The sequence below is a fragment of the Protopterus annectens genome, chromosome 4.part0, assembly GCF_019279795.1.
Source record: "Protopterus annectens isolate FY-2018-M chromosome 4.part0, PAN1.0, whole genome shotgun sequence".
Taxonomy (NCBI): Eukaryota; Metazoa; Chordata; order Ceratodontiformes; family Protopteridae; genus Protopterus; species Protopterus annectens.
Genome location: NC_056733.1, coordinates 523512873 through 523525708, shown reverse-complemented (window position 1 = coordinate 523525708; position 12836 = coordinate 523512873). Strand labels below are relative to the sequence as shown.

General features: G+C 36.3%; 2 protein-coding genes across 2 annotated transcripts in view; one reads left to right on the top strand and one right to left on the bottom strand.

The window, feature by feature from the left end:
* The window catches only part of IQCD (IQ motif containing D), a 310850-nt gene extending 310681 nt beyond the window's left edge, over positions 1 to 169 (bottom strand). Inside the window, exon 1 of the mRNA XM_044068447.1 lies at positions 99 to 169. The gene's annotated coding sequence lies outside the window, so the exon portion shown is untranslated. The remainder of the gene's footprint in view (positions 1 to 98) is intronic.
* A 2751-nt stretch (positions 170 to 2920) lies between these two features.
* Positions 2921 to 12836, top strand: part of TPCN1 (two pore segment channel 1) — a 1721246-nt gene continuing 1711330 nt past the window's right edge. The window contains exon 1 of the mRNA XM_044068445.1: positions 2921 to 3878. Within this exon, the coding sequence (XP_043924380.1) occupies positions 3761 to 3878 (118 nt within the window). The 5' untranslated portion in view covers positions 2921 to 3760. The remainder of the gene's footprint in view (positions 3879 to 12836) is intronic.

Sequence of the window (12836 nt, the reverse complement as noted above, 5' to 3'; positions counted from 1 at the left end):
ACGGAGCCTCTTCTGTAGTACGAAATAATTATACATATAAGCAAGCCTTGCAAAACGCTACATCATCTATGCATGGAGTTGCAGCTTCTGTGACCCACCTGCTTTAAGGGACTTCTCTCGTGGTTGCCCACTTTGCTCGTGCCTCGCTCTGTTTACATCGGTTACTAAGCTACTGCCTTCTGACTCGAGTAAGCGAATAGGGGAGGAAGTTAGAGACGCGGCAGGAGTGGGATGCGGTAGAGGACTCAAGTAATTTGACACCCATGTCAAAATAAAATATTTTCTTCTAACCGTGCATATCGCAAGAAGGTAGTTTCTAAAACGAAGCCACAGCAGTGGGAAACCAAGGAAAGTGTTTAGCATTAATGCACAGTCACATTCACACAGACATAACGGTGCTCAAACTGAAAATCACCATCAAGTAGTCGCGACCAGCTACATAACGGCGACTTTACTTCTTCAAATTCCTAAAGGAATAGAAAACAAAGACACTGAGGAAGGTACATACCTCTGAACCTCTTTCTGCAACGAAACTGGATAAAGCCAAACATAACGGAGGGAGAAAGGCTCCATAATAGGGGCAGTTTTTTAATGTTGTTACAAACTTAGGAAGTTGGTAGGGTTTTGCATTAACAAGAATTTTCTGAAGGGTATTAAGTCTGAAACTCAAAGGTCCATCACTATTTACTGACTTCAATCCTCAATGATTTGCCAGAAATCGGTAAATTTTAAGAGGCCCAGACTAAAAATACTGGGCAAAAATCTGGACAGTTGAGATGTATAGATTTAGAACTCCGATCCCGAAACCTTGAGTAATTGCAAAACATATACTGGTCTAATAAACGGTATTAGAACAACACAGCATTTCTTATTTTCCCTTCTTAAAACGAGACACTCGGTTTCGTCTGCTGACAAACGAGAGGCGTTTATTCCAATTTTGCGCATTAATTTCCCAGTTGCCCGCTTAATCTAAATCACAGGCACCCAGGTATAAGGCATAGGAACAAATCGTGAACGGTGCCAGCTCAGCATCCCAAAGACGTACAAGAGACTCATTTTGAGTGTACCTTTTAATGAGGAAAGTTTATGGAGTCTTAAATCAATGTTCCATGTTAAAAGGGTGTGCCATATACATCAAGAATACTGTCATATACATCTTAACTGTCCAAATTGTTCCTCATAAAATGCGTGTTTTCTGACATACCTCTCAGGATTAAAAAATTGCTAAACAACGGCATACATTCGATTTTATGGCTTCATATTCTTGACATAAATGCATGATACCTCAAATCCTGTTATCCTAGCAACTCTCTTTATAAGACCAATATTTAAAATATGTCCCTATTTTGGGGGCTTTGTACCCCATTATTTCAGGCTTTGCCCAGATTTCTTGTGCTAAGAAGTTGACAGGTATGATTTTAACCAATATACACTGCAAAACAGAAGTATGCTCATTAATCAACAGAACTTCTTTTCGGTATACATTAGCACCGTACATATCGACCTCTTATCCCTAGACTGAGGGACAAAACCAAAAATGGTTACCATGCCTCTCAACGGTCCAGATTATTGCAGAATATCCATATTTTTGTCTTATATTTTTGGTCTGTTCCTCATAAAATATGTGGGTTTTCTGTGAAATCACACACGACTGAAGTCACTAAATAAGGACTTGTTTGAATTTCAGACTTCATATTCCCCAGAACTTCCATGCTTACACAAATCACGTTATTTTGGAAAGTTTCTAAGTTTATAAGAACAATATTTAAAACATGTCCCTAATTTTGGGCCTTGCCCCGTCTTATTTTAGGTTTTGTCCTGATTTCTTGCACAAGAATTTGAGAGAAATGCAAGGTCATCTTTTTAAACATATTTGTACTATTAACTTGAAATGGTAACAGAATAAGAGAATGTGAATTTGCTTGCATTTTAAAGTAAATTAAGTCAATATATTTACACTTACATGCAATCAACCGTGTTTTCTCCCCAAATGTCAAGTTTTAGGAGGAACAGAACAACATTCTGATCTAAAATCGGGAACAACTGAGAGACACGAGTAACAAGATTAACTATGTTGCGAACTTCCTACTTGAAGTTGATTGCTGTCACTAAGCGGTACATATTTTACCAAAGTGTCCTACGTTAATCAACAACAATCAAGAGGAACAGGTATCAGCGTATATTTGACATTGGGAAGAAAAAACCACAAAACCTAGCGAAAACTCATGTAGATGCAAACAAAATGTATGAGACTACTAGAAAATAGGGTTACCACCTTTTCAAATGCCCAAAGTTTGACATTTTCGGTACAAACTTCAGATTTTGCAGGTCAAAACATACCCACGGCAAGTACAAAGGAAATAACTTCACTTTTTTGATAAATAAAAGCTTATTCTTGTAGCATTTTATTCGCTTATTCTGTTTCTTATAAAACATGTAGATGTTTCAGATACAGAATAACTGTTTATGCAACTATTACAAAAAATATAGGAAACATGTTTTTCCTAAAATCTCAGGACATTTGCATTTTTTCGATTTCTTTGCAGGACACAACTCCTACACTTTTAAGAAAATACCGTAACACCTGCGGTACAGCGACCTTCAATTTCTAGTTTTAAATTTACGTAATTTGTGGAAGGCTTGCTCGTGCGACTGATATTGTCATTGCTACCAAGAATACAGAACTGGAATGCAGTTGGCTGTAGGCAAGTACGAAAAAGCAAGCATCCAATAGGTAGCGATTTTTTAATTAACGTCGGAACAGACCTATAACTGACGTACTTTCGATATCATCGCCCTTCCCTTCACGCTCGTCAAACGCACCCCGGATTTTTGTCTCGTAAATCTGTAACAGCGTAAACGTTGTGTGCGCACAGCAATCGACGATTGTTGACGTACTTTTGTCAGCGTTTTGCATTCCAAACGTAACCATCAACCAATGAGAAGTGGCTGTGGGTGAGGCCAGCTTGGTGCCTGCAGAGTTGTGTTTTGTCCCAAAGTTTACGAGTTACGTGGATTTAGTTATTCTTAGATCGGCTTCCTTTTACTGTTTGTTTCTGTTTATGTGTTGTGTATTATTACTAATGAACAACAGCACAAACTGGTAGGAAAGACTGACTTATGGATTTGAATGAGAATTGCATTGGAGAATCTACATCTTCTCCTGGCGCCAGTTGTGGTAGATGCATCCTTAACTTTGTCAACATTTTAAGTATCTGCTGAGAGTAGTCTGCGTCGCCCTAATCTAAATGACACAGCTGTGTCAGGACAGCAGCCTCTGCTGAACTTAGTAGTTACACAATTTGTTTTATATACACGTGTACAATACATAAATGCAATAGTGTATTGCTTCTTTATTTGAGACTTTCAGGTATTTATTTCCACAAATTTGAATGTTGTTTGCGTTCACTGGAAATAATTCCATCCGAATACTGGAGTGACAAAACTATGTCACCTTACCCGGGTGTTGTCTTTAGATGCTCTTTTTTTAAACGTGGATGACTGTGGCGCAAAGGAAGCATTTAATTATCGTTTAGCTGTGAAAGAACGGACACAGTTAAGCTGAAGACAGTGACTGTTGTGCAGTCGTAAACATACATTGTTCAGTAATGTGAACTTAGAAAAAGCAGCCGTAGGAAAACGTCGGCTTCAAGTGGTTACACTGCTCAAGGGTTTTGTGTGAAATGTTACTATGTCTGTAGGATGTAAAGCAAGATAATGTAAGTTCGGGCTAATTTGCAAAGTCTCCTGGACAGAGAACATGGCTCTGACTTTAACTGATAAGGATGATGATGTCCCTCTGATACTCACTGTAGAAGGAGATGACAGCATTCATCTGGCACCAGATGAAGAACCTGAGCAAAGAACACCAAATGAAAGTAAGAGCAGACAATTTTTCTCTACCCAGTTTCTTGCTTTTGCTTGAAATTAATACTACTGGATATTACATTACTGCGGAACAGTGTTTAGTTAACACTCCATTCCACTCTCCTTCATAGCTTTCAACCAATCAGGGAGAAATCTCAACAGAATTGGGGACAAATTGGACAATGAGGCGCTTTAAAATTTTATAGGTAGGTACTAGGCTATCGTCCCTAGGGCCCATACAAGCCTATCCAAAAAATGTACCCTGGCTTTTGCCACCCAAGAAAATTATTTTCCTGTGCCCCTGTCGAGCAGAGCCACAGAAGTGATCCCCGGGGTGAATTTCCCATTTCCCATCCAGTCATCAAGATTTTTCTTGAAGAGTGCTAATGAGGAGCTCTGTTTGACATAGATCTAATGAGGAGCTCTGTTTGACATTACTATTATTAACTAGAGACATCGACAGAATAAGATACAAAAAATTGTCGTTATTTAGTAAGTGTAATTAACCACTTTTTTCTCCAAAAGTCACCAGTTTTAGGTGGGATTAGGAGGGGGCACAGCTAAAATTTGAGTCAAAATCAGGGACAGGTCATAGGCTCATAGGTAGGTACTAAGCTATCGACCCAAGGGCCCTAAGTAAGCCTAGCAAACAAGGTTCCCTGGCTTATGCCACCCAAGAAAGTTAATTTCCTGTGCACCTGTCGAGCAGAGCCATAGAAGTGATCCCCGGGGTTTCTTCATCTCCTTTAACTTACGTATTCCCCCCTCCTCCCGCATTGAATCCTGGTCCTGTTGGTATCCCCTTACCCGTGGTTTATTTTTTTTTACTTTCTTCCTCATAATTTTCTTTTTTTGTTCTTGTTATTTCTTTACTGACACATTTTACCAAACAGTTTGCTGGCTTTCTTGCAGTGGTTTGTTTGTAAACAATTCTTGCATTTCTCGTTATTCCTGAATTTGATTGTGGTGATTCCAGTAACTGACCACATTTTCAGTGCATAGAATATCTACTTGTAAATTTAGTTTTTTAATCTTATAACATATTCAACCAGATTTATTTTTTTTTATTTATTTTGAAATCCATTGCTGTTGTCAGTAGTTTACTAATGTTTTCTGTGTATGCTGCATTTATTTTGTGATTGTGGTATTAACTTTGTATTTTACATCATGTAGATCATAGATTAATAACTGAACATGATGCTCTCAGCTATGGAAATAGTCATGCAACATCCCAATACATAAAGGAATAATCCTACATTATTGGATATACTGACATATTGAACCATCATCAATGTTGTGCTGTTCTGTAGAAACCTGTAGCTGATGTGTTTAACTCTAATCTTGTACTTGTGCTTTAACTGTGGAGTTTTTCATCTTGATACTCTGCTGAAGAGAGTCAGTTTGTTATGTCATACTATCCCAATTAAACACAAATAAATGCATTTTAATCTGTTTTTACAAGTTTTAATAACATACAGTTAGCACTGCAGTGCCACCTTTGCGATTGTAATCGTCATATGCAGAGTCATATGCAGAGTCATTCTCAAGAGAGTTTAGTTAAACACTGTAACAGTGAAAATAAAAAAAAGAGAAATTCAGGCTGAACATTTGTGAATGTACCAGTGCTTGCCTTACACCCCCATCAAAACGTAAATATCCCCTAAAGACAAAAATAGAATATTGCAACTATTTCATCTTAGCTCATCATAGGATCACCACAATCACACTATTACCAAATGTAACTGACTCCTTATAGAAGGTAGAACCTCATTCTTATTTAATATTTACTTCTCCACTTGATTAGTTTTTACACTTTAGATGTTCAGCCTACACTCATGGGGGAGGGGGAGGTTGTACTGATGGACTGCCTGGGTTATTCTGCTAAAATGTTTGATATTCTTAATGACGAAAAGGTATAAATGAGGGTATCCAAAAATGAATTCAGTCTTGCGTACAAGAAATTTTGATTATCAGCTTATTGACATGTTGGATCAAGGTTTCATTGCAGGTGAAACTTGATTTTGTTAAGCTGGATTATCCATTGACACCCTCAATATTTACCATACCCATTGAAATCTATTATGGCAACACACCTATCAAAAACTGAGTTTTTAGCAGCCTTTATTGACATGAAATGTAAAAACATTATTTACAGGCACAGACATCTACTACATGATTCTTCACACCTCCTTGAGAAGTTGTAAAACTTTATTGTCAAAAACAAGATTGTTTTTGTCACTGTTAACATTGCCAATTTATATTCTGTTATTCCCCATGGTTTAGGCTTGGAAGTGTATACTGTGGTACTTTATGACACCCATGAATTTGAGAACAATGATATTTATGTTATCAGTGAATTTATGGAACATGTTTTGAAAAGCAATTTTGTGTTTTTCGAGGGTGAATGTTTTCACCAGAGGACAGGAGTAGCTATGGGTGCAAAATGTGCTCCAGTTTTTGCTAACATCATTCTGGTAACATGGGAAAAGGAAGTTGTGTTCAACTTCCCTTTTCACAACTATATCCAAGCCTATTTTAGATTTCTGGATGACATCTTTATTTTATGGGGTGGGAGTGAGCCGCAATTGGAAGACCTTGCTAACCATTGTGGGAACTCCACTGAATTCTTAAGGTTTACATACTAAAAGGCCTTCGACAAGGTGGAATTTTTAGGTGTCATCCTTTACAAAGACACTGAGAACATGGGGTACTGTTCCACCGTCTTTAGGAAAGAAACATTTTCGAAATGGTTATTTACACTTTACTAGTTGCCACCCGTATTTTCAGAAAAAAAGCATTGTTAATGGTCAGTTAGTACGACTTTCAAGGCTGATTATGGATGACACTGTATTTGATGGCGAGATGAAGTTAATCAAAATGTTCAAAGAAAGAGGTTATCTAGAAACCCTCCTTGAAAATTTAAAAGGGTTAATTTTTCAAGGAAGGAAGGAAAATATGCACTCATTTTGGGAACTCACCCAAAAGATATATATAACACTGACACCCCTAGAACACTGGATATTTTAAAAACTGGAGCGATGGCAATTCCCTATAATAGGGATGCCTTTAAGATCCACAGAAATTTGACCTCCAATTGGAACCTGTTTTTTACCCAAGAAATGAAGAGGAGGTTAGGTGATGCACCTCATTTGTTTTTTTGTAGGGGTAGGAATCTAAAAGAATTGGTAGAGGCTGAACCCTCAAAGAACTATGACTGTCATAGGTCTAAGATGGCAAAATGTGGGAGATGTAAAACTTGCAGATTCATTAATGATGGATCTTATGGGAAAAACAACAATCCCAAGGATGAAGCAGCAGCAAAAACTAATAAAAAACAAATCACCAGTCTGACCGAACAATGAAGGAAACCACCAGCAGTAGCAAAAAACACAGTTTAATATCGCTTTTGTCTCAAAAGACTTCAGAACAGTTTAATATCACTTTTGTCTCAAAAGACTTCTTCAGAATGAATTCTTCAGAACAGTTTAATATCGTTTTCATCTCAAAAGACTTCTTCAGAATGAAATCATTCTGAAGAAGTCTTTTGAGACGAAAGCAATATTGAACTGTGTTTTTTTGCTATTGCTGGTGGTTTCCTTCATTGTTCGGACAGACTGGTGGTTTGGTTTTTAATAATGATGGATCTTATGTCAGTGTAAACAGATACCACAGAACTTGGACATGTCAGTTGTGACACTCAAGGAGTAGTGTATTTAGCCATGTGTCTCCTGTACATCATTTTATGTTGGTAAGACTAAGTGAAAATTAAAAGACAGAATTTGTGAAAACATAAGAGAGATTAAACATGGGAAAAAGTGAATGCGTTATACAGACACTTAGTAGTTTGTGACAGTTTTAATAAATTTCTTTTTACCATTATAGAAAGAGTAATTCTAAACCCATGACGTGGTGATATTGATAATCTCTTAGAATGTAAAGAGTTATGCTGGCAAATTAGGTTAAATGCTAGCCAAGTATCAGGGTTGAATGGTAGTCTTCCTTTAAAAAGTGTTTTAAATATGAGATCTTTTAATATTTAAAACAAATATTTGTTAAGGATCTCAGTCCTTTAAAATTTCATTTTGATCAAAGTTTGAATTATTATCATTTTTATTTGTGTTTTTAACATCACATATCTTAGCAACAGTTTTTATGCTAATGGCTTTCATTAATTATTCAAAAGTGTTGTATTATGACTTGCTTAATGTTCATTACATGTGCTCTGTGACTGGCGTTTTTAAACTTTAAATAGCAGTCCTACCTCGTTATTCAATTTTTACTCTGATGAAGTCCCATGTCTAAGTTAAGTAAGGGATGAAAGCGCTTAGTAATAAAGTGGATTGTTTGACAGTTTGTTTCTGCCTGGTTTTTGCTGTCTGCCCCGGTTCTTGGTCTTAACCTCCTGGTTAGACCTCTTTATCTTTCTGCAATAACTGAGAGATGTTTTTTCATAACTTCCATGTGAGTGCTGGAAATTACCTCAAAACATCATTTCAAACACCTCTCAAAGATTTCAGGAAGTTTCTGTATACTTCTTATACTACTATTTCTGAAATAGCCAGGGAATTGTTATGGCTAGGCTTGTATAGGCCCTAGGGCCGATAGCCTAGTACCAACCTATGAACCTACTCAAACCAAAGAGAAGTGTAGCTACTTAAAACAAGTAGTAAAATTTTTGATTTCGTGCTGTAATACTGTTTATGTTCTTTGCCTTATTGACTCAGGTTCTGCATTGAAGAAGTGTTCAGATCAGTGTACCTTCCAGGTTAACAATGTGTGTATGTATAAATAAATATATTTACCTATCCTAAAGTTAAATCTAAAGCTTCTGAATGCAGAATGGATTTCTGTGGTGCTACAAGATATACTACTTAAACAGTTTTATAGCTTTGGTTTTACAGAAGTGGATTGATTTTGAGTATTTAGTTGGAGATAAACAGTTTTTTTTTTCATATGTATATCTAAGAGTTTGTCAGTTTTGTTACTATGTAGATAACAACTTTGTGTCTTCTAATCTGGAGAATGTGATTTGGAATTATTTTAAGCTTACAGTGTGCACATTCTGGGTAAATGTTTAGATTTCTGTATACACACAGAGAAAAAGCTAATATGTCAGAATATAAATTGTACGACAAAGAGTTCTTACTATTCAAATATGAGCACATTGATTGGACAGTCCAATCAGCTAGCCTGCTGTAAATCAAGCATATACTGATAGAAAGAAGTCTGGCTGAGTATTGTGGACAGACTTTCTGTTAGGATATGCTGCATGCTTTTATCCATAGCATGTTTTACAAGGGACAAGGTGAAAATATGAAAAAAAATCAAGGATGTTCTGTAAAAGTTTGGACATATGAGAGGAATGATTACCAGCAGCATGACTGATTGTGGCATCTTGCCTTCACCAAAAATGATGCTAGAAACCAACATGAGGAACTGGATTTAACAGGTGGCTAAGTAGTTACTATCAGTATAGGGATATCCAGTATGTGTTGGTCCCAGATGAGATAGTAGATAAGATCCCCTATTTCACCAGACATGGCCTGTACATCTCATATAAGGGCTTTTGCAAAATGGTTAAAGCCTTTAACAGTTGGCCAAGTAGTTGCTGTCATTCTAAGGAGATCCATTATGTGTCGGCCTGGGATGAGATGGTAGATAATACATCCTGAAAAATTCAACACAGCTAGGTGAACAAAGGATACAATAGAGGCTGAAATGAATAGAAACACAAGTGATAATGTGATTTTTCATTTTTAGTTTTGCGGCTTGTCCGTTCAGTTTGTTCGTTTTAGATAATACATCCTGTTTCTTTGGGTGTGGCTTAAATGTCTTGTACCAGGGCTCCTGCATACTAGCCCAAAGCCTTTGCTGCCACCTAGTGCCTTTTTTAGGCAGCAACTTTGTACTGGACATTCCAGTACAGGAAACAGAAATAAAGGAATGTCATGGTGGACATTCCAGCATAGGAAACAGAAGTACAGGAATGTCATGGTGGCAGAACTCAATCGTAGGAGTCTAAATAGAAAGATGCCAGAATGTGAGGCTTCCCTGCTACTTATAAACATTATTTGTATAGTTACTTAGACATGGTTTCAGTGCAGTGACAGCAGTCTCTCTACACTGGGGTTTAGTGCCTCCCATGCCATCAGGCCCTTGTGTAGCTGTGGAGGGGTATCTGTATTTGTTAGAAGCTCTTCATATCAAATTACCCACAACACTAATTCCTGTTGTTTCAGATCACCCTTAACAAATCCAACTATTACATCATTGCCAGCTATAGAGCCCCATCAGTGTCCCTTAAATCTCTAGGGCATTGCCTTAACACCATTCATATGTTACATACCAAATCAAATACCTTCTTATTCGTGGACTTCAATTTTATTTATTTATTTATTGTCATTTGTTAACCAGGTTGGTCCAACTGAGCCAGGGGCCCATTTTCAGCGGAGAGCCGGTGATAAAAGCTCCAGATACAAGTAACAATTTTACAAGCAAGAGCTAGATGTACAAAAGCATGCTATCAAGAAATTATACTTCAGAAGTAAAATCCACTTTTTAAATAGTTGTGATCTATTTGCAGAATGAAAGTACAGTAAAAGCAAGATACTCTATATCAGGGGTGTCCAACCTTTTCAGTTGCAAGGGCCGCATTGAGTCAACATAAAAGGTCTCACATTAACTGAAGAGCAAAAAAAAAAAAAACAAACACAGGTTTATGCGGACTAATGTGGCTGTATTGTAGGTTAATTTGAACAATAAATAAATTAATAAATATAAATAAATTAATAAATGCATAATATTTGCCCTAAAATTCAATATCTCATTCTAAACAGGTACAAAATGTCACACAACAACAATCTTAGAGCTGTATACTTTTGTAACATCTCCTTTTACAGTAGCTTATTAAATTAGATGCCAGAGAAAGTATTTAAGTTCTCCAGAAGCATAGTTCTAAGGGAGCAAAATACTTATGTACAACCATGCTTTTTGGCATCAATAGTAAAAATCAGACCAGCTTGCTTATGCTGTTAAAAAATTAAAAACAATAGGAGTTCCACAAAATGTGAACAATGTGCAGCTAAGATAATTTTTTCTTTTTTTTTTTTTTGTTAAAATATGCCACCTAAATTTTGGTTAAAATATGACACCTATTACATCAACAAAAAATTAAAACTAATTTAAAATGGCTAACTAGTTATGGAACACTCATGCTCCATTTAGCAAGATATTTTTTTCTGGAAAATGAACTAGATCAGCTCCACCTTTTGATTAACTTAACAGTCTTTCCCTCTCACTCCTAGAAACAAGGAAAGGAAATACTAAAACTTAAACAGAGAAGTGATAAAGGACAACTGTGTGCTGCAGAGAACTGAAAATGCAAACTTCACAACCATACTGAGTATTCAAACGCAATGTCTAAAGGTGTTCTGATCAACAAATCCACATTTGTATATTTTTACACTTTTAAACAAGACCAATGGTAGCAATTTGAGAAAGTGATAAAAAAGGCATTATTTTTACCCACCTCTCCTATCTGGAGACACAAAAAAAGAAACCAGTAACAACTTCAACAATTGTATTAAAAGCACCCCAGTTATCCCAACATTAAAGATTCCTTTGCCAACCAATTTTAGGTATATAGAATATTAGGAGTCCCCTAGTCATTCAGCACAGAATACTTTCTGTCAATACAAACACCACTGCATAACATAAGACTATTCTCTTATTCTTTACTAAACTGTATGAAGATATATTGGGAAAAAAAAACTTGAATAAACAAACCCAAAGTGAAAAGCAATGTACTTATCTCACTGGTGCTTACTTGTCCTGGCTGGCCATGAAATATTTATGAAAGTGCTGACACTGATTAAACAGGGGACTAGCCGGGCTGCATCACTGGTGCTGTTAATTTGTTTGACAGTCCAGGCTAAATTACAGTTAAGATACAAACATATTTAGAATCTTCAGAGATACTATGGATAAGATGCGAAGCTGTTTGCAAGTATTACATTTACTCTGTGAATAATGTGCATGCATTTAGGCACCATAGTGTAATCAGTGCAAATACAGCAAGCAATTTTATTAACAAGAACTACTTGGAACCAAGTAATGCTAGGTAATATGTAAAAACATAAGGAATACCAGCAATGCAAGTATATCTTACATTTGCACATCCCCTTAAAATGGAAACTAAAGAAATTATGGGGAACTGACTGACCTCTGAAACAGGAATGGACATCTGTTTTCAATATGTAGCAACTGAATAATTTTGGTCTCAAAAAAAAAAACACTAATTAACTCATTCCTTCTGTCCTACATACTGGTTTTGGTTTGGTACCTTTATGTTTGTGAAGAAGTACCCTTATAACTTGCTGAATAAATAAATACATAATAAAAATGGAAAAGATCAGTTAAGAAGAAAAATGTAAATATGGGCAATATGTTAAGCTTACAGTCCTATAGGATTCATTGTTTAACTCTGGTTAACTAAGTAAACCAAGTGGTAAACAGCACTCCCTCCCGCTCAGTGATGTATACCAATATTAATGGATCTGTTTCAATCATCCTTTAAGAGTGCAAAATAAAATTGTGGTTGCATGTTTCTTTTGCATTATTTCGCCATAGGCAATGCAAAACATATACAGCACAACCTCTAATTTACTACAGGTTCATAAAGCACATGTTTTATTTTCAGACTTTATTATGGCTACATATTGTAAATTCATTGATGTGATGAAGACATGTTTAGTGCTTTGTTGTGCTGATTACTACAGAAAAAATAAAACGGATTACAATTCTGGAGAATCATCAAAAACCTAAAATGAGTTTCAAATTATTCAAGACAAATTGTGTTTACCCTGCCCTACAATAGGATCAATACATCTGCGAACACTGAGAATGGAAGAGAAAAGAAAATAAAACCTTTCCAAGGTACGAGAACTAATACTGCACATTTGCTACTATGG